Raw genomic sequence first — 22,749 nt, forward strand, 5'->3', positions numbered from 1 at the left:
TCTTTTTTGTTTTTTAAATATTCCTTAGTATATATTTAGTCATCATTTCTGGAGCCTTTTTATAGCTCACTTATTTCTTTAATCTTTTTTCTACAAAGTAATTTTTCTTGCTATTATTTTAGTTGACCTATTTTGTTACTGGTTGGGGTCATGAAAGGAGCCAGCTTTCTTTTTGATTTTGTATTCTTCTGTTTTGTCCTACCTCTGGATAGACTAAAGCTGCAGAGTTGGTGAGAGCATAGCTGATAAGAGCAAAAAGACAATTTGCAGTTAGATTTTGGGCTGACTTGGTCATTCTGAGGAAAGATAAAATGAGCTTTTTATAAAGCTTTTGATACACCTTAAAGAGCTATATGAATGATAACTTTTAGGATTGATTTTCAATTTGAACTTTGTTTCATAAGCATTGTGGTATTGAAGTTTCTTAAACCAGGACAGTGCTTTAAAAAAATTCCCTTGTTCACTATTGCCAAGATGATCAAGAGAGTGGAATCAGGGAATCCACAGGTTTGAGGTAATAATGACCTGAACTAGGGAAATTTGATATAATAGTCATCCTATAATTGGATGATTCTTATGTGTAAGAGGCACCACTTGATGGAGTGTGCAGAGAGGCAGCTTCAGAGTAAGTCCTGGGTTCAGATCCTGCCCCTGACACATACAAGTTCTGCAACTCTGACAAGCTCCAGGGCTATATTTTTTGCAGAAAATGGGCCAACTTCATGTTGACAGATCAAATTAAAGAGATCAAAAGCACCTAAAGTGGGAGCTGTTTGAATTTGAAGCTTTAAAATCTTAAGTCCAAATTTATATATTTAATTTTTGAAGACAATACAGAATGCAGTACAAAATGTTGATTTTTTTTCCCCCTCCATTAGCATGGCCAGTAAATTCAGTGCACATTCCTATTGTGTCTTCTTTTCCATTCATTCATATTCTTTTATTATATTCTTTATATCAATACTTGTTTGATATAACTTACAGAAACGTCATTTCCCTATCTTCTCTGAACAGAAAGTAGCAGTGCTGGAACCTGGACACTAAATGTATTATGGAAAATGTGTGGGATTGATGTCCACATGGATCCTAACATTGGGAAGAGACTGAACGCTCTAGGAAATACCTTGACTACCTTGACGGGTGAGGAGGATGTGGATGACATTGCTGACCTGAGCTCGGTGAATATCGCTGATCTGTCAGATGAAGATGAAGCGGACACGATGTCACCCACTGTGCATACTGTAAGTCCCCCCAGCTGGTGACAGGTGTCTCAGATGCTGGCCTTTCCTGGGGCCAAGGAAAGGGCTGGCTCCATACCCTCGAGGCCCTGCTCTCCAGGGTGTTTGAGCCATCCACTTCCTAAGTTTGGCTTCTGGGCCTCCTCATACCTTAATACACAGATAAAAACCCAAAGACAAAAAATGAGTTACACATGTTTGTACATGTGTAACACCTATATCTGATCACTCACTGCCATAGGGTGGGATAGGGGGAGGGAAGGAAGGGAGGTGGAAAATCTTACAGAAAATGAATGTTTATATGTAATTGGAAAACAATCAAAGATAAAAGTTTTAAAGTATTTTAAAATGAGTTTATAGTGTCAACTTGTTAGAGTTCATTCTCTAAATTTAAGAAAAATTCTGTTTTTATTCTGATTTTAACAAAATGAATTTTAAATTATTGTTGTACCATGAAATTGTTTCTGTTTTTAGAAAAGAAGGAAAAAACTAATTGTGTTATTGTTATTGTTTAGAGTTCAGATGGAAGTTCAATATGTGGAGATGGCAGCAAGTTGACCTTTGGGCAGCGACTTGTAAATCACCTGCTGGGACTGACCCCTCCCAATCAGCGTTTTTCTGTTTCTGCAGAATATCTGTTTGGATCAGAGATGTGTGCTGCCTTTCAGTCCATCCAGACACATATGAAAGCGTGCAGGGCTCACTCATGGGGAAATGTAGGTGGTGATGAAAAAGTCTGAGTGACCGTGATGGGGCAGAGATCACAAATGAATCTCTAATCAGTTTTCTCAACAGATTCTCCTGATTCTGGCATGCTCATTTTGATTTTAGGTCTTAATTTTGTCTCAGTCTAAATACCCTTTTTCACCATGGGCGAGGTGTTTACAAATGTGTGTTTGATTTTTCAGGAAGTTATAGATTATCGAAGACAAGGAGCATCTTGTACCCAACCTGGAGAACTGAGAGGGAGGAAAATCATGAAACGAATTGTGGATATTAGGGAACTGAATGAACAGGCCAAAGTCATTGATGATCTCAAGTACGTATGGATGGTAGACATTATTTTAATTGATTAATTCCGATAAGGGTAGAATTAGACTCTGATGTGAAAAAGAACTTTGAATGTGTGATTGATTGCCAAGTCCTTTTCTTTTATAAATGAAGAAACCGGGGACAAGAAAGGATCGTGTCTTAGGCGATCTCTCATTAAACTTATAAGCTAAGGACTCTTAACTAAACTTTCGAGAGACAGAACCCAGAGAGGGAGCCAGTGAGGCAGTTCTACTCAAGGTAACCTGGAAAAGAGCAGAAAGGCTCTGCTCCCTGGGGTTGGAGGGGCGGCCTGCCAGAGGGGTGGCCCGCCAGAGCAAAAGAACTTTAGCCTCCCCAGAGGCAGCCCTAGGGCTCTGGGAGCAGCAGGGGAGTTTCCTGAGCTATACCCCAGGGGAGCACCAAGCACAAATTGGGGGAACAGTGGAGGGACCTCTGCCAGAGTGAACACGTGAAGCCCAGCCCTCAGGGCACACAGAAGGCAGTGTGGCCAGCAAAGCTGAGTTCCAGGAAACAGAATCAGGCAGAGCTGGTAAGCAGGAGCCCCCAGGGCATGAGCCCATTGAGCTGAGGGAGGGGAGTAAAGAGAGACTGCGGAGCTCTGTCCTCTGCCCCTGGAACAGGACTCTGGGGCTCTGACCACATTCAGATCCTGATCTCAGTCTAGGCCCCCCCCATAGAACAGCAGGGCCCCCCCCACCTCAGCCCCATGGCAGAGGGGGGCGCTTATGGTCATTCACAGACCAGGAGGGAGGACAGAGCCTCACACGCTGAGACCCTTGTGGGAGTGTCCCAAAAGCTCAGGAAGCACCCCAAAACCAGGCTCAGGCTGGGAAAATGAGCAAGCAGAGAAACAAGAGGAAGACCATTGAGAAATATTTTGCATATGGGCCCAAGAAGGATCAAAATACTCAGTCTGAAGATGAGGAAGCACAAGCTCCTGCATCTAAAGACTCTAAGAGAAACAGAAATTGGGCTCAGGCTATGACAGAGCTCAAAAAAGACTTTGAAAATCAAATGAGGGAGATAGAAGAAAAACTGGGAAAAGAAATGAGAGAGATGCAGGGAAAACATGAAAATGAAGTCAGAAGCCTAGTCAAGGAAATCCAAAAAAATGCTGAAGAAAATAGCATGCTAAAAACCAGCTTAGGTCAAATGGATAAAATGTTCAAAAAGTTATTGAGGAGAAGAATGTCTTAAAAAGCAAAATTGGCCAGATGGAAAAAGAGATAAGAAAACTCTCTGATGAGAACAAATCCTTCAGACAAAGAATAGAACCCAGAGAGATTGATGAATTTACAAGAAACCAGGACTCAATACTTCAAAACCAAGAAAATGAAAAGCTAGAAGAAAATGTGAAACATCTCATTGAAAAAAACAACTGATGTGGAAAACAGACTTAGGAAAGATAATTTAAAAATTATTGGAATACCTGAAAGTTATGATCAGGAAAAGAGCCTTGACATCATTTTCAAAGAATTACTACAGGAAAATTGCCCTGATATTCTAGAAGCAGAGGGCAAAATAGAAATGGAGAGAATCCACAGATCCCTCCGAGAAAGAGATCCCCAAAAACCAACCCCTAGGAATATTATAGCCAAGTTGCAGAACTCCCAAGTCAAAGAGAAAATATTACAAGCAGCCAGAAGGACACAGTTCAAATATCATGGAGCTGCAGTCAGGATCACACAGGACTTAGCAGCAACTACATTGGAAGCTCATAGGGCTTGGAATACAATATACGGGAAGGCAAAAGAGCTTAGAATGCAGCCAAGAATGAACTACCCAGCAAGACTGAATGTCCTCTTCCAGGGAAAAAGATGGACTTTCAATGAACCAGGGGAATTTCAAATGTTCCCTTTGGAATGGCCAGAGCTGAACAGAAGGTTTGATCTTCAGATATAAGACTCAGGTGAAACATAGAGATTGGAGGAGAAGGGGAAAATAGAGGGACTTGATGATGAACTGCATGTATTCCTGCATAGAAAAATGACACTGGTAATACTCATATGAACTTTCCCAGTTAATAGAGCAGGTAGAGGGAGCTTTTATAGTTGAAGCACAGGAGAAAGCTGAATTTGAAGATAAAATATGGTGTAAAAATGGAGTCAATAGAAAAAAGGGAAATGTAATGGGAGAAAGAAAAAGGAGAGGGGGGATAGGCCAAGATATTTCAAATAATAAGATTTTTCTTTATTATAATGAGCTATTGCAATGATATGGAAGAGGGGGAAGACAAGGGGGAATGAGAGAATCTTCGCTCTCATCAGAGGTGGCTAGGAGAGGAAACAGCATATATACTCAATGGGGTATAGGCATCTGGAGTAAGAAGATGGGGAGGGACGGGGAGGGGGGCGGGATATGAATGATGGAGGAGAGGATGGACCATGGGCGGAGAGTTGTCAGATATAATGCATTTTCTTTTTTACTTCTTGCAAGGGGCTGGGATTGGATGGCCTGTCCAGTACCATAGGGCCAGGTGGATGCTGGGACTAAGGGGTGGTATGGGGGCTCAGGGCCTCTTGGTCCCAGAGTGGGGGATCTGTCTGCTACGTCACTCAGCTACGCTACAGCAGAGTCAGAGTGAAAGGAGAGAGAAAATATAGTAAATGGTAGTTGAGAAATAAGAAAGGAGGGAGTTGCGATCAGCAATGGCAACATTGGAAAAATATGGAAGTAACTTTTGTGATGGTCTTATCATAAAGAATGTGATCCACCCGTGACAGAGTTGTTGGTTTTAGAACAAAGACTCATGCACATTTATGCAGGGGTCCAGCCTCCGCAGGGTTCTTGGAACCTGACAGGAGGGATAGAGTCGGCGAAATGAGTTGAGTCAACAAGTGGGTATAGGCAGGAGCAGGTTGACTGTCAGCTGCTTGGATTTATTTTTATAGTTTCAGAATCATGTATGTTTCAAGCAAACAAGCAAGCTGAGTTCATTTTCTTGGTTACAAGAGTGTACACTTTTCATCAACAATCATATAGTTCATATGGTTACAAGTTTTAATTATGTGATTACAAGTTTAAGTAATAATCATATAGTTAATTGATTTCCCATCCCCACTCGGACCACAATGACCTCAACCTGTCTGTTACCATATTTATTACTACATTGTATAATTGTTAATTCATTTAAAGTTATTAATTAAGCAATTCTTTTAATGGAAAGTTTTTTATATTTTTTGTATAAGTAATATTTTTAGATACACTTCCTTAACAGTCTGTAGTGAGGGTCTTTATGCTTGTCCACCCATCCGTTAACTCTTACAATAACCAATTTTTCTTTCTGGCCTAGTTGGTAGAAGCCACAGTTTCTGTGACTTTTTTATTCTTTCCCATGAAACTAAGGCTGCTGTAGTTCACATATCGGTCACCTATACTAAATATTTTCTCACCATCTTTTTCATATATATTCCTGTGTATGGTAAGGGGGGGCAAAACTATTAATTTCCCTGGAATTCTATCTGACCCATCTTGTATCTGTTTTCCCTGTATATGTTCTGGCATCTCCTTGGAATTCCCAGTGCTGGGTTTTCCAGAGATTTCATAATGTTGAAGCCTTTTGTATGCCTCAGGGAGAGGCAGTCCTGTTAAATTTGGACAGAGTTTACAATCTGTTTTATTCAAGGAATTTTTCTGAAGTCCTTTAAAGTCATTCCAGTATTAGGGTGAGTAAATATTGTAATCAATAATAAACCTATAAATATTGGTATGCATGAAATTAAATCCCTATATATATTGAAGAAGGAAATGTTGTTCCATCAGGCAGTGTGACTGCCTTGAGTCTTCTTGCTGCAACTGTGTCAAACAGCTTAGAGACCCTGGCTCCCAACACATTTATTATTATTATTATTATTATTATTATTATTATTATTATTATTATTATTATTATTATTATTATTATTATTTGGGGCGGGGTGCAGGGCAAATGGGGCTGGGTGGCCTGCCTGGGGCCGCATAGCAGGGTGATCCTTGGGTGTCTGAGGCCGGATTTAGATCCAGGTGCTCCTGGCTCAAGGGCCAATGCTCTTTCTGTCACCCAGCCACCCCTACTATTATTACTATCTTATTTTATTTTGGGTCTTTTTTTTTTCTTTTTGCAGGGCAGTGGGGTTTGGGTGGCTTGCATGTCACATGACTGGGTGATTGTTAGGTGTACGGGGCTAGATGTGGGCTTGGGTGCTCATGGCTCCAGGGCTGGTGCTCTGTCCACTGAACCACCTGGTCATACCTATAATTATTATTTTTTTTTTTTAGGTTTTTGCAAGGCAAATGGGGTTAAGTGGCTTGCCCAAGGCCACACGGCTAGGTAATTATTAAGTGTCTGAGACCGGATTTGCACCCAGGTACTCCTGACTCCATGGCTGGTGCTTTATCCACTATGCCACCTAGCCGCCCCCATACCTATAATTATTACTATTTTTTTATTTTAATTTTTTTCTCCCCCCTTTACTTTATCGCTCAAGTGAGTCTATATATATGGGGGGGAAGAGGGTATTTCATTTACTCTTAAGAATATTTTATTAAGGTATAAAAAACATTTGTACAAAATGAGAATAAATATTAAATTTAAAAAATTTAAAAAATAATTTACAAAATAAAAAAAAGAAAGAAACTAATGAACACTACTAATAAAATAAGAACCAGGGATAAGAATCCAGGTTTTTTGACTCTTCTGCAAAATTACCTAAGTAATTGAAGACATTGCTTCTCTCTCTTTTTTCCCCCCAATATAGTTTCATCTACTTCATTAAATATTTTTAATTACATATAAATATTTTTTAATATTTAGTTTTTTAATATTTTGAGTCCTTATTTCTCTCCATCTCCCCCCTCTTCTTGAGAAAGTGAACAATTTGATATAGATTGTACAAGTCTTGAAAAGCATTTTTCCATTAACCATATTGCAGAAGAAAACAGACAAAAAGTAAAGGAAGCCCAAGCCAAGATGGCAGCGAGGTGCTCCTCATGCTGGTTGTCGCTGGCTGTGGAGACCCCCTGACTGCCAGCCGTGGCGGGGAAAGGGGCTAGGGCACCTTGGGAGGGCCCCCGTGGTGGTCTCTCTGGGTTGTAGGCTAAGTGGCGCGGCCTTCGTGCCTCGCTGGGGGGTCTGCATCCCAGGGAGACTCCTGACATTGAGACCCAGCGGCAGCCTCTCAGGGATAAAATGTTACCCTTTAATTTGTACTGCTCCATTTCATACAAGTTCCCCTTCTTCAGCCAAAGACGATTATTATCAGATATTAGGAGTACCCCAAACTGCCAGCCAGAAAGAAATCAAGAAAGCCTATTATCAGCTTGCCAAGAAATACCACCCTAACACGAATAAGGATGATCCTAAAGCTAAAGAAAAGTTCTCACAATTAGCAGAAGCCTATGAGGTTTTAAGTGATGAAGTGAAGTGGAAACAGTATGATACTTATGGTTCAGCTGACTTTGAATCTGGAACAGGAAGTTCTGGACAGAACTACTGGCAAGGTGGCCCTACTGTTGACCCTGAAGAACTCTTTAGGAAGATCTTTGGGGAGTTTTCAGGATCTTCATTTGGAGATTTCCAAAGTGTATTTGATCAACCTCAGGAGTATATCGTGGAATTGACATTCATTCAAGCTGCAAAGGGTGTTAAAAAAGAATTTACTGTGAACATTAATGACTCATGTGAGTGGTGTGATGGCAAAGGAAATGAACCTGGCACCAAAGTTTAGCAGTGTCATTACTGCAGTGGCACAGGAATGGAAACCATAAATACAAGCCCTTTTGTGATGCGTTCTACATGTAGACCATGTGGAGGCCGTGGATCCATAATAACTACTCCTTGTGTAGTATGTAGGGGAACAGGACAAGCCAAACAAGAAGGTCGTGGTCGCAGTACCTGCAGGCGTGGAGGATGGCCAGACTGTTAGAATGCCTGTAGGGAAAAAAGAAATTTTCATAACATTCAAGGTTCAAAGAAGTCCTATATTTAGAAGAGATGGAGCAGATATCCACTCAGACCTCTTTATTTCTGTAGCTCAAGCTGTCCTTGGTGGGACAGCCAGAGCTCAGGGGCTATATGAAACAATCAATGTCACGATCCCTCCTGGAATACAAGTTGACCAAAAGATTCGAATGAGTGGGAAAGGCATTCCCTGGATTAATAGCTATGGATATGGTGACCACTACATTCACCTAAAGATTAAAATTCCCAGAAGACTGACAAGTAGACAGCAAAGCCTGATGCTCAGCTATGCAGAAGATGAGACTGATGTCGAAGGGACAGTAAATGGTGTCACAAATATAGCTGCTGGCAAACAGTCCACTGGAAACTAGACAGAGGAAGTCATCGCAGGGACACATCATTTTGTCTGTTGGACCGGAAAATGAAAGGACTCCAGATCAATAGCACAGCAGCTGCATGCAGAGGCTCTCTGACATATTTCAGCAACAGTAAAATCATGTGACAAATTTCCCCTTAGAATAGGGTTACAAGTGGATGGATTTATCAATAAGATATGCCTTAACTCTAAAATAGATCCTGATATCTTAACAGATAATGCAGATTTCCTGTCCGTGGGAAGGTAACCAAAATCCTTCTGACTCCACATATAGTAGAACAATTACATGCTTCTTATGGAGCCAAAATTTTAATTTGGAGTTGGATATGTTGGGAATTGTTGCTATGAAATTATAAAAAAAATAAACAAGAAAAAACACAACCTCTGCCCACAGCTTAAAATGAAGTCTTAAGCTGCGTACAGCTGTGAACTAATTAACTTTTCACTTAAGCAACTCTCCTGAGGAATTACCCAAGTAAATCCATCCCTATTGTCTTTTTTGTCTAGGAGCCTATACACAGCATGCCTTGACAGTGAATTTTCTGTCTAAAAGGGTATGTCAAGAGCTATTCAATTTTTTCCCTTCATCACAACTGTTTCTGTGTGTCATTGTTTTCAAATCCTAGGAGTACAGTTCTTCTAATAAAGTAAGCACTTTGTGATGTGGTGAAGGTATCTAATGATCTAAGAAGATAAATGGTGGGGGTGATGGTTAAAGTATTGACTACAGGACATAATTATCATTATAGAGTTACCATTACACAGGTAACCTGTCACCCTTACCACTTAAGTTTTGACACTTAAAGCCAGACTTCGAGTCTACTATACTGCCCTTGTACCAAGTCTTACTCTATCCTGTGTCCCCAAGTGGATAGAGTTTAAGCTGAGCTCTTGCCAACCATGGTTCTTCAATTACTGTCCTTGCATTGTTGGCATCATCAGAAAAGTATCATTAAATTATTTGACTTTTTAGAATCATCGTCTCTTCATGTACATGTGTTTGGTTTTTTTTAAAAATAGTGATCTAACCAGTTTTAGGTTTTCAGTTAAACTATAGCAAAGTGTATTGTTTCCATAGTAGCCACAGTTTTATTGAATATTGTAGCTTCTAAGTGTTTAAAAAAATACTTATGCTAAAAGTCAGTTAATGAAGAATGTTTCTGAATGGTTCCACTTTATTTCCAAAGCCACTCAATGTCTAATTTAAAAAAAAAAGTAAAGGAAATGAAAAAAGTATGCTTTCATTTGCATTCATTACATTCATACTCCATCTAGTAATCTCTGGAGGTGGATGACATTTTTCTTCATGAAGTCCTTCAAAATTGTCTTGGATATTTCTTAGAATAATTAAGTCATTCATAGCTGATTGTTGTACAATCTTATTGTTGTGGTGTACAATGTTTTCCTAGTTCTTCTCATTTCAATCTTCATTATTTCATGCCAGTCTTTTCAGGTTTTCCTAAAATCATCATGCTCATCCTTTCTTACAGTACAGTAGTATTCCAGCACAACCATTCCACAACTTGTTCAGCCATTTCCCAATTGATAGACATCCTCTTGATTTCTAATTCTTCCCTCTCTCATTAACAATTCTCACTTATGTAAGTATTTTAAAGCTTTCAAAGCCTTAGTTTTATGTTTGTTGGTATATATGTACACACATACCTACTTATGAGATTGTGCTATTGTGCATTCCATTTTATAGATGAAGAACCTGAAGTTAACTGACTTAGTGAATTCAGACTTGAATTCAGGACTTCCTTAAACCAAGTCTAGCATTTTATACAGATACATCCTTTTACAGTGCACAATTCCTGTTACTAATTGTCATTTAAGACAAATTTTGCATTTCACATTCTCATAGAGTTTTTTTGTAAGGTAAAATCCTCCAGCCTTGGGACAACAGCTGCCCCAGAATGGGACAGGAGCAGAGAGAAATTATCAGAGTCCAGGAAAATGTACACTTCATGCAGATGAGAGTGCCATTTATCTCTATGCCTTCGAAATGTATTGACTGTCTGGCAACTTAAAGGCTTTAATTTGCTAAATCTTTATGAAAAGGAGAAAGTAGAAAGCATCCTCTCCTTTTGTAAGTGCATTACTAATATTAAGAAGATTTATTGCTCTGGTTTTTCTTCCAGAAAACTAGGTGCAAGCGAAGGAACCATAAACCAAGAAATTCAACGATACCAACAGTTAGAGTCTGTTGCAGTGAATGATATTCGTAGAGATGTCCGGAAAAAGTTGCGAAGGTCCAGCATGCGAGTGAGTAAATATTGAAGAAACTTTTAAAAAAGAAACCATATGCAAAAACCTAAAAAAAAGGGGGGGGGGGCGGCTAGGTGGCGCAGTGAGTGGCCCTGGAGTCAGGAGTACCGGGGTTCAAATCCGGTCTAAACTTTTCATTATGTTGAAGGAAAAGGTGATTGGTCTTTTATAAAATTTATAGTTCTGGGAAAAAAATTTTCTATTACAGACAGGAATTCAAATGTTTCTACAGTATATCATTATCTCATCCAGGCAATTTTCCCACCATTGGCTTTCACTCATTTATGTACTTCCACAGGTCCACCATAGATTGTACCCAGCATGTTTCTCTGGCCTCTTTTCTGATACTGCATGAATACTAATGAGATGTGCAAATTTGTCTCTCTTCCTCTTGCATTAGCTGCCCATCAGCTTTTCTAAAGATGCATTTCCTCAGTGATACCCCTCAAGCTGCTGCCTCACAAGTCTTCATTGGAAGCATTCTGCAACCTATTAGCCACTACCCTTTCTCTTTCCATTGTCATTTGGGTCACGCACAGCTTGGGTTCCTTAGAGACTTGGGTGTTTTAGGGGCCATGTCTAGAAAATATTTGTGTTAAAAAGATGACGTCGTTCCAAGCTCTGGGCAGAGTCTCCAATGCATTTGGACCTCTTCTCTCCCCCTTGACCACAGCCTTCAACGGGGGTGTCTTAGATAGTTGTACTCATTTAATTTTCAGCTCTTTCATTTTGTACTCTGTCGATACAGGGACAACAAACCATCTCTGCTCTGTAGGTGCAGCATGACAAACAAATGCAAAATAAACACAAAAGGATATAATAGGGATCTGGAGATGCTTTGTGTAGTAAGCTGTGGAAGTGAAGAATTCTAAAGAAATAGTGAAAAGGAGTGCATTTGAGGCATGGAGAGATAGCTAGTACAAAGGTGTGAAAACAGGAAATGAAGAATAGAAGGGGAATAACATGCAAAGTCCTTGGAAAGGCAGTGTGGGGCCACAATATGAAAGGTGTTAAAAGCCGATCAAGAGTTCATATTTTGTTTCTTAGGGAAAAAGATCATTTAGTTCAGTTTTGGACATAATGACTTTGAGTTATTTTTGGAACATATAGTTTAAAATTTCTAGTTAGCTGCTGAAGATACCTTAATCACACATTTCCGGAAGCTCAGGAGAAAGATTGGGGTTGGACTGATAGATCTGGAAGTTATGGCATAAAAAAAAATTAAACCCATGTGCACTGGTGAGATCACCAAGAAAAGACTACAGATATGCTCCAGCTTATCTCAGCTTGGCCTTTACTACATCAGGGACATAGTTCAGTTTTTTCCTTATAGTAGCTAATACAAACCCTCTCACTTCATCCTCCCATGCCACTCACACTCCTGAACCCCTCAAGTGGAGGGCTTCTTTTTTTTTTAAGTTTGTTTGGGTTTTTTTTGCAAGGCAATGGGGTTAAGTGTCTTGCCCAAGGCCACACAGCTAGATAATTATTAAGTGTCTGAGGCCAGATTTGAGCTCAAGTGCTCCTGACTCCAGGGCCGGTGCTTTATCCACTGCAACACCTAGCTGCTCCTTCTCCTAAACCCTCTGCAATCTACCAACCTCATCTTTCCCCTTCTACTCTCTTTCCAAAGTGACCAGTTAAGTTCCAGGCATTTCCTGAGTTAATTAATCATTTTATTAATCAGGCTAGCAGATTATTAATAATAAGATGATCATTTGGTCAGCTCTTTTGGGCAGCGGGTTCACAGTTTATATGCCCATCGAAGAGGAAATATTCCTGAGGGATGTCTTATCATCCCTGATTGAGTAATCAAATGTCCTGGATTTCTGCAGTAACCTCGCAGGTGTTCTTCAAACCTTAGGCCCCCTTAGCTGCTAAAGAGATTTTTCACAAAGGATAGTTCTATCTGTATCTATCTGTATCATCCTCTGTCTCAATCATGATACCCAAGTACATTTTTCTCTCTCCTGCCTTGACTCATTCACCCCTCCTTGCATTTGCACTGACATGTCAGGGAGGCTCCCAAACTGGGGCAACCACATTGCTATAATTCAGAGTCTTAGAGATAATCTTGCTTTGAGTGAACTGTACTTTTTAATCACCCAGAACTGTAGTTCTTGAATCCTCACTCAAGGGTTTCCAATTTATATTGTCCAAGATAATGCTATTAACTTTTTAACTTTTTTTTAATTCTTGAGCATTTTTTTCTCCTTTCTATGTCTGCCATGCTTTAAAAAAACCCAACTTTGTAACAATTCTTAATATTTTTTTAAGGCAGTGGGGTTAAGTGACTTGCCCAAGGTCACACAGCTAGGTAATTATTACATCTCTGAGGCTGGATTTGAACTCAAGGCCTCCTGACTCCAGGGAAGGTGCTCTATCCACTGCGCCATCTAGAAGCCCCATCATATTTTTTTCTTATTAAATTCTTAATCATGAATCTTTACTGAGGAGAAAGTAAATAAGAGTAATAACAACCTTGTATTCCCCCATCCCTAAGCCTGAGAATTCATAGCTCAACAAAGAGATTAAAAATGAGAGGCAGAACATTTTTTATTTATTTATCCTTTAACACTTTTTTTTCCTTTTTTTCCTTTTTTTTCCCCTTTTTTTCCTTTCTCTACCCTTGGCCTAGATGTATTGTAGAAAATACTATTTAGCTTTGTTAATTATATTTGGGAATTGTCCCTTATTGTATTTTCTTCAACTTTTCATTTGTAATCTTTGTTTTGTTTTTGTTTTTTGTAAAGCTAAGTGACTAACCCAAGGTCACACAACCAGGTAATTATTGCCTAAGGCTGGATTTGAACTTGGGTCCTCCTGACTCCAGGGCTGGTGCTCTATCCACCGCACCACCTAGCTGCTCCCTGTTTTTATAATCTTTAAAAATTCACAATATTGTGTTATATTGTCTCTAATTTATCACTGAATAGTCTTGAAAAGAATAAAATTTCATTCTTTGTATTAGAAAAAAGTTTTCAATTACTTAATAATTTACAAAAAAATTTTATCCATTTTATCAGGCTGCTTCTCTAAAAGACAAATGGGGCCTAGGCTATAAACCAAGTTATAGTCGGTCAAAAAGTATTGCTGCTTCTGGAAGACCACCTCTTAAACGAACAGAAAGAACAAGGTAATGGATTGAAATATGTGAGAAGAATTGATGGGTTAACTAATAAAATTAGGGTCTCTTCTATTAGATTATGAAATGTGAACTGAAATACATTATATATCCTCCTGTCCCCTCTTAAAACTTCTTGGCTACACTCCAAGAAGGAAGGAAAAGCATGATTTTTTTTCAGATGGATAGTAACATATTTGATTAAAAATAACAATACTTGTGTTTGCTGCCAAATTTTAAAATGAAATTTATAGCATTTTATATCAAGTTGTAACAAGAAATGGAAATTTTAAACTGATTGGCCCCAGAATGTCAACTTCAGGATTGAGAGATATCTAAGGAAAGTCGGATGTATTTTTAGTCTTTGTGTATGTCTACTTACATACACATATACAATAATTGGTAACATATGTGAATCTGTTTAAAAGGAAAATCTAAATATTGCTGGAGTGAAATGGTAAGATTAGCATCATCAATTTTTTTTTTAAGTGAAGCAAGCATGAATGGTTTTTGACCAGGCTCTACAAAACCACAAGATTTAGCAGGATATAAAGAGGCTTTTAAGGTTTTAGGGCTTCTAAGATTTAATTTCTAATTCTTGCACTATCTCTATTAACTATTATGACCATGGGGATTAAAATGACTACTTTTATTTCCTTGTCTTATCTATAAATGAAAGTAATTGAATTACGTAATCACAGATCTAGGTCCCACTTTCTCCCATTTTATATAGAGTCTTATTGAAGTGATAATACCAAAAGAAGATCAATGAATGATGCTAATTTGGGGGGCTAGCGTGGTAATGTAGGTATGTGCCTACTTAGTTGATTTCAAGTAGAAAATGATTGATTTGATGTTTCCTTTATGTTTGGCTTTCAGTTCTCGATTGGGAGAAAATGAAGAGCTCCCAGAAATCCGTGTAGATGCAGCATCTCCTGGACCCAGAGTAACTTTCAATATCCAGGACCCAGTAAGAGAAGTTTTACATATTATCTGTTAGAGCTAGGAACAGTTGGATGGTTTTTGGTCATTTCAATGACATTTTAAAAATAATTATATGCAATTTTAAGAGGCACCCAACAAAGTTTAGACCAAAGGTTCTCAAACTGTTAAAACTCATATACTTTCATCTCCAAACACCAAATACAATTCATTAAAATCATTGACAAAATTGGATTTGCTTATGGCAGAGTGTAATTTGGTTCCTATGAAATGCTTGAGAAAAATACAAATAAAGTTTGTTGTATTATAAAATCATACTATGAGATACCAGCTTGCAGACCATAAATGGTCTTTAGGAACCAATTGGTTTTGAGAACCAAACTGTATTAACTATCAGTCAGCAAACATTTTTTCAATTGATTAGCTTTTCTTTTAGGTAAATAGCTATTTTAAGCTGTGATCGCTTTTTGCATGATTGTAGTTGTGTTATCTGTGTTGTCATAGGTTAGTAGGTATATGTGTTTCAGAATATGGATCCATTTGAAGAAGTAAAATTAATTTAGAGAAACATAAATGTTGTCTTAAAGACTATCAACCGCATGTTAGATTGGGGCTGAGATCTTGGATTCACAATGATCACCTGCATTTTATGAAGTAACTGCTGTTTTCATTTTATGAGTTTTTGTTAATTTTTTTCTTTGTCATTAAAGTTGAATAATACAGTTTGGGAAAATGCACCACAATCCCGATGTCCAGGGGAAGTATATTTTAAGGTACTGGTAAAAGAACACAAATTATGCTATCAAGCTAATTAACTTTTCACCAAATCTGTTTTCAAATTATCTTCCTCTTATTTCAGACTAAACTCAGATTTTAAAAAACTTTACAAATTATTTTTAAATTCCTCTAATTACTTCATGTAAATGTGATACCTTGTATTATAATAATAATACACACACACATTCCTTACTTAACTTTTAAAAATACTTTTTAAATATTAAACATTCTTCCTTTCAGTTTTTAAGGATTTGAACAAACTCAAATTTTGAGCCAAAGAACGGGAGCAAATGCACCACCCAATTGCCCCTAGCAAATAGCAACGTTCAGATTTGAACTTGGTTCTTCCTGACTGGAACTCTGTACACTACCATGCTGCCTTTTATGCTAGTAAACAATGTCACCATACCAGATATACTCTTCAGAAGACATAGAATTCAAACTTTCAACGTAGAGAGAGCCCCAACAAGAGAAATTGAAACAATTGAGGACCAAAGAGCAATATGTCATCATCACCCTCTTCTGATATGTTGAATAAATCTACCAGGAGATAAACTTACATAATAACTCTTTTGTAATTCTAAAGGGAAGTTCTCTTCCCTGTGGACTCACTAGTCCACCGAACATGTAAACATCAAAGAATAATAGCCAGATGATTAATGTATTCTTGACCATTTCCTCAGCTTCATCCATCCATTAACCAGAAGAGAAGAATAAATATAAAAGAATAGCAGGATAGAGCCTTGGCCAAGAAAAGTTTTTAATATGAACCCTATCAAAAAGATTAGAACAAAATGAGTAATGGTTAGTAAAGTATGCAGTGTCACCATTTCCTGATCTGCTTCTAGAGGGACATAAGAATGCTCTGTGAACTTGAAGCACAACTTTTCCTTTTTTATCTGATAAACTGAGAAAGATTGTCTAACAGAGGGTAAAGCCAGGTCACAGAAAAGAAAAATGATTATAAAACCTCTGGTTTTTTTTCTTAATAGAAGAAATAAAGCAAGCTATATTAAAAATTTCATCCATTTAGATATTATCTATGTTGTGTCATAATATAAGTAATCTATATTATCACAAATATATATTTATATGCAGTGTCTATATAATTTGTGTGTTATATTTAGTACATTCATATATATGACATATGTCATTATATTATTACATATCATAATAGTTATATTTTATTGGATGTTATATTATTATTACATGTATGAAGTATCCCCCAAAAATTTACATGTCTTATATATGCATATATTATATAATTATATTATTACATATATGTGAATTATTCCCAAAATATATTACATCTATGAAGTATCCCAAACATTTTAGTGTAGTTTTAATATTGAATGATTATATATGCATACATGTATGTGTGTGCAGACCTACATGCATACACACACACACACATTTTGTGTAAATTCATCTCTCCATGTCTATATACCTGCTTTTGTGTATAAAAGCCTCATGTTTTAAAAAAGCTTAAAGTAATTCAAACCATGAATAAAAAACTCAGATGAACTACAAAAATCTTTTGGATTTGAATTAGAACTAATGGTTCAAGGTTTTACCCTTAAGTAGAACTATACCCTATTTTAAGAATTTAACATGCAACCATCTAAACTTGAAAATTGATTTCATGTCATAAAAATTTTCACAGTTCTTGTTAGTAAGTTTTCAAGGGAATATAAAATTTTGTTATGTATTCAAAAATGTATATTTAGATTTCTGTTCAAGAGCACATATCTCTTATAAAGTGAGGTGCACCTGCATCTGAGAATGGTTTGAAATTAAAATTATGACAGTTCACCATCTAATTAGTAAATGACTTTAGATGTCATGTAACGCTTCAGATTTCTAATTGAAGTGAATATTTTTAAGTTTTATAAATATTTGATTACACAACTACTTGACCACTTCATCTTTTTCAAATATTAATTTATATTTCCCAAAAACATGTAAAATTAACTATAATGAAATTCCCTAAAATTCCATAGTAACACTGCATGCTAATCTTTCACTAATTCATCCTTCTGTATTTTGATTTACAAGTGATTGTTTACTTACACTGTTGCTTCTGCATGTCTAACTTTTGCTTTAGTTTAAAAATCAATATTTTCAATTTATCATTTATGTTGACATAAGGCCAATTTTCAGTTTGTTTACTTCAGAATACATTGCTCAAATATATATATATATATATATATATATATATATATATACATACATGTATGTATGTATACAGTGTTCCAAAAGCTTTAGTGCGGTTTTAAGATGATACCAGTTAGACTGAGCCACTCACATGTATATGTTTGTGTATGTATATAAACACACCATTTCATGCACTCATAAATCTGAGTTAGTTTTCTGATCAAATTGAGGAACTTTAACTTGTAGAGATTTATCATTGAATAGTGATCCTAATTTTAATCATTTGTATTTTTCCCATCAGTTTCCTGAGGAAACTGAATTGGACCTTCTGTCAGTAACCATTGATGGACCATCCCAGTACTCATCGAACAGTGAAGGCTCATGCTCGGTATTCAGTTCGCCAAAAACTCCAGTTGTCTTCTCCCAAGGCATTTCTTACCAAAGTGAAGAGGGGAGGCGGGATGACAGCTTGTCTTCTTCCAGTGAAGATTCAGAAAAGGATGAAAAGGATGAGGACCATGATAAGGAGAGACTTTATATTTACAGGAAACCCTCGTAAGTAGTTACATGTTGGTTTTATTTATTTATTTGTTTTTTGAGGTTTTTGCAAGGCAAACGGGGTTAAGTGGCTTGCCTAAGGCCACACAGCTAGGTAATTATTAAGTGTCTGAGACCGGATTTGAACCCAGGTACTCCTGACTCCAGGGCCAGTGCTTTATCCACTATGCCACCTAGCCTCCCCTGGTTTTATTTTTCAAAATTTTTTTTATACATTTCTGAAGCAGCCCTAAAACTGCATGTGAAAATATGAAAGTATGGAGTTACAGAATTAATAGCTTTTTTATGGATTTATTTTGTTCACCACCTATAACTTTACTGAAACTCTTAATTATCTCAGTTTATTTTCTATGTAAACCAGTATGTGATCAGAATATAGAGATAATTTTGTCTTCTTTTTGCTTATCTTTATGTCTTTGTTTACTTTGTCTTATTCCTATTACTTTAACAATGACAAATAACAGTGGGTAACATTCTTTCTTTATTCTTTTTTTTTTTTTCCCATTGCATGTAGTACTAGCTTTTAGCTTTAGGTATTTTTTTACTGTATTAAAAAAAATCCTTCTTTGCCCATACTTTGTAGGATTTTTAGCATAAATAAGTAGCATCCTTTATCAAAGGCTTTCTCTGCATCTTTTCCTATTAGAATTTTAGGTTTTTAGAACTTTTTTCCTAATATCATGATAATGATTTTTCCTAATGTTTAACTTCTTTGCCTCTTTAGCACAAATTCAACTTGATAATACCAATTCATGATTTGTTTTTTTAAATAAATTACTTTTATCCTTTTGCCAGAATTTTATTTTGAATTTTGTAATCTCTTCAGTAATGATATTGGTCTATAGTACTCCTTCTTGTTTTTATTTTCCCTCATCTACAAATTAAAAATATATTTGCCTAATAAAATGAATTTAGATGGAATACTCAGTTTTTGAGAAAAGGAAGCTCCATCTACACTTCTTAGGGATAACTTATGCTACTGGAAGTAATCATATTTCTGTTTTTTTCCTCTAGCTGGAGAGTGTGAAAGGGGCTAAACACGATGAAAATTGTCAAACTACCATTTATGTACAAAAATATAAAAAACCTAAGTCCCCACACCCCCCCCCCCCACAAGACAAATAATTAAACCTAAGAAAAAGACAAATGAGTTAGCTGTAAAGGATCTACAAAACACAAACAAACCCTGGTCAAAATAGATCTTTACAGAACCTTTAAATAATACACATTTCATGCTGCACCACTGAAATAGATTTCTACCTGAGTCATCTTAGAATGGTCCTATTTTGTATTGTGGTTCAGTGGATTTTACTTTATATCAATTTGTGAAATATTTATGTAGAAAAATATTAACACTATGTTCACTGTAATGTGTTCAAATGTAGGTTTTTAGAAATATTTTTGATTGAATATAAATATTCATAATTTGTAAGTAATTGTCTATATATAGGTATTAATTATTATTTAAAAGTTCTGTAAAGATCTATTTTGACCAGGGTTTGTTTGTTTTTTGTAGATCCTTTACAGCTAACTCATTTGTCTTTTTCTTAGGTTTAATTATTTGTTTTGTGGGGGGTGGTGGGACTTAGGTTTTTTTTTTATTTTTGTACATAAATGGTAGTTTGACAATTTTCATCGTGTTTTTCCCCTTTCACACTCTCCAGCTAGAGGAAAAAAACAGAAATATGATTACTTCCAGTAGCATAAGTTATCCCTAAGAAGTGTAGATGGAGCTTCCTTTTCCCTTCTATTGTAAATATCTTAGAATATTAAAATAATTTTAATTATTAAATAAACCATGAAAAAAGACTAATTTCCTTTTCTTTACTCCCTACACTTTGACCCATCTTTTAGTTACTCATCTTCCTCTCAGAAAGTGGTCCCAACCCATCAGACACAGAATGTTAGAAGCGACCCCAGAGGCCACCTAGATTAATAGTACCATAAGTCCAATATGTAAACATCAGTAGGCATACCCTGTCCTTTTGCTGAGCTCAGCATTCAGGACACAATCCCTAGTCTGAAGTAGCTCCCATTATAATGGAGGGGATGGTTTGGGGGGAGGGCAGGCCTCATTAGAGCAGGATGCTTGGAACAAGGGGAATTGGTAGTGGCAATGGACAATGAGGCTGAAAGGATAGAGAAGGACTTGAAATGTAAAAGAGAGGAGTTTTTATTTTTTCATAGGGACAAGAGGGAGTCATAGATTTTATAAAGTAGTGTCAGATCTGGCCCTAGAGGAAACCATTTTGACAGCACTGTGGACAAGAATGGGAAGAAACTTGAGGCAGGGCAACCAATTAAGAGACTGTGTAATATCAGTGAAAGGTAATGAGGACCTAAACCAACTGCAGAGACCATTAGACACAAGGCAGTTGGTGAGGTGAGCAGAAAAGAGTTTGAGAATAAGAAAAGAGAAAACCCAGGCAAGGACCATTGACCTTTCTAGAAATGTGGCATCTGATCTGAGCTCAGTACCTACCAGGGCTTTTAGATCTAGAGGCCTGAGGCCTCCTTGTTTAATGTCAGTTTTTCATTTACCAGCTCCTACAGTTGTACTTGGTGACATTATAATCCTTTAAAGTCCCATATCTTTTTCACAAGAACTACTCTAGTCATGCCTCTCCTATATTATATTTGATCCAAAATCTAGATTTTATATTTTTATTAAATTTCATTCTTGTTAGATTTAGCCTGGCATTTCATGCTGCACCACTGAAATAGGCTATTTTAACCATTATTTTCCATGTGTAGAAATCTGAGTCATCTTAGAATGGTCCTATTTTGCAGTGTGGTTCAGTGGATTTTACTTTATATCAATTTGTGAAATATTTGTGTAGAAAAATATTAACACTGTGTTCACTGTAATGTGTTCAAATGTAGGTTTTTAGAAATCTTTTATAACAATCAAATGTGTAAATATTGTTTTATAGCCACACATCCCGTAAAAAAGCAACAGGTTTTGCTGCTGTGCATCAGCTATTCACTGAACGTTGGCCAACAGCACCTGTGAACAGAAATCTGAGTGGCACAACTACAGAGAGAAATATTGATTTTGAACTTGATATTCGAGTTGAAATTGACAGTGGGAAATGTGTCCTGCATCCCACAACCCTTCTGCAAGAGCACGATGACATGAGCTTAAGAAGGTGAGCAGCCACTGGGGAGGAGAAGAATGTTTGAACTCATTCTTCACGATGTCATCCAGTGAAAGGGGCAGGGAAGGTGCCCAAATTTCAATTTAATGTTTTAAACACAAACTCAATGTAACTTGTTCTAATCATTTAAACTTCTGTACATTGGTGTACAGCATTTTATGACAACTTGAATTCATATAGTAATTTAAATGATTGACCTGAAAAGTCCTCTTATGGGTGATTTTAATAATCATATTTCTGAATGAATGCAGTCACCTTGATTTTATCTTTACTTGTTAGAATGGATTGGCTAATGTTACAGATAGGAATGCTGTCCTTGAGCATTTGATATTGTTCAGTTATGGTCTTGAATTTTATTCAAGAAGGACTAAGAAAAGAATATTGGGCTTGGCATCTAAGAAATTGTTTTGAAAGAGCACTCTCCGTTGAGTGATAGGGTCAAAAGCTAGCTCCCAGAAGTTCAAGAAATGAGTGAGAGGGAAAGAAGTAGGCAATCAATGTAGACAGTCCTTTTTTCTAGAAATGTGACTGAATGTTAGGAAAGACTCACCTTAGGGTGAAGTGAGGGTCTTTAAAGAGAGGGCCTGGCAGAGAGAAAATGGCATCATGCATCACATAGTTGTGCAGTGATCTTGTCAGCTTTAGGTGACTTCCTGTAGCAGTGTTAGTAGGAGCAGATAAGAGGGCTGGAGAAGGAAATCTGAATTGGGGTTTGATGTGTGGGGCTGAGGGAAAACATTGAACAGTGTCCGGGTGCTGCAGAGTGTGAAAGGAAGGAGGCAGCAGGATCAGGAAGTAGGCCTTTAGAGAAGAATGAAGCCTAAGAGAGGGATGGAGTGATGAAAGAGGAATTTCACACTTGCTAATAATGAAAGTGGAAGATGACCAGATAGGAGTGTGACTATCCCACTGTGTGGTTGAGATGGGAAGAAGGGACTAGGTCATGGGAGCCAAGCAGGTGGAAGATCTGAGCAGTCGGAGTGTCTGAGTGTTAGCATATGTATTGAAGCCCAAGAGTATGGGGCAGGGCAGGCATTGGATCAGGGAGGAAGAGGGCCTGGGACCCCAGATAACAGACATCAAACTCTGGGGGGGAGAACATATACTCAATGTGGTCCACCTCCAAAAAGAGGTTGCTGAGTGATGGGGGTGAGGGAGAGAATGAA

At 37.3% G+C, this 22,749-nt stretch overlaps 1 protein-coding gene and 1 pseudogene across 9 annotated transcripts in view; both read left to right on the plus strand.

Annotated features, from left to right (window-relative positions):
- The window catches only part of BLTP1 (bridge-like lipid transfer protein family member 1), a 220,707-nt gene that overhangs the window by 159,462 nt on the left and 38,496 nt on the right, over window positions 1–22,749 (plus strand). For 5 of the 9 annotated variants that reach the window (XM_074228344.1, XM_074228348.1, XM_074228347.1 and 2 more), the window contains 9 exons: window positions 1,015–1,241; window positions 1,754–1,954; window positions 2,147–2,277; window positions 10,744–10,867; window positions 13,897–14,006; window positions 14,874–14,964; window positions 15,647–15,709; window positions 18,169–18,422; window positions 21,359–21,574. In XM_074228344.1, the coding sequence (XP_074084445.1) occupies window positions 1,015–1,241; window positions 1,754–1,954; window positions 2,147–2,277; window positions 10,744–10,867; window positions 13,897–14,006; window positions 14,874–14,964; window positions 15,647–15,709; window positions 18,169–18,422; window positions 21,359–21,574 (1,417 nt within the window). The remainder of the gene's footprint in view (window positions 1–1,014; window positions 1,242–1,753; window positions 1,955–2,146; window positions 2,278–10,743; window positions 10,868–13,896; window positions 14,007–14,873; window positions 14,965–15,646; window positions 15,710–18,168; window positions 18,423–21,358; window positions 21,575–22,749) is intronic. The other 4 variants (XM_074228351.1, XM_074228353.1, XM_074228349.1 and 1 more) reach the window with 3 other exon arrangements.
- LOC141517387 (dnaJ homolog subfamily A member 3, mitochondrial pseudogene) lies at window positions 4,708–10,730 on the plus strand (annotated as a pseudogene).

Source organism: Macrotis lagotis, chromosome 3 (assembly GCF_037893015.1).
Source record: "Macrotis lagotis isolate mMagLag1 chromosome 3, bilby.v1.9.chrom.fasta, whole genome shotgun sequence".
NCBI lineage: Eukaryota > Metazoa > Chordata > Mammalia > Peramelemorphia > Peramelidae > Macrotis > Macrotis lagotis.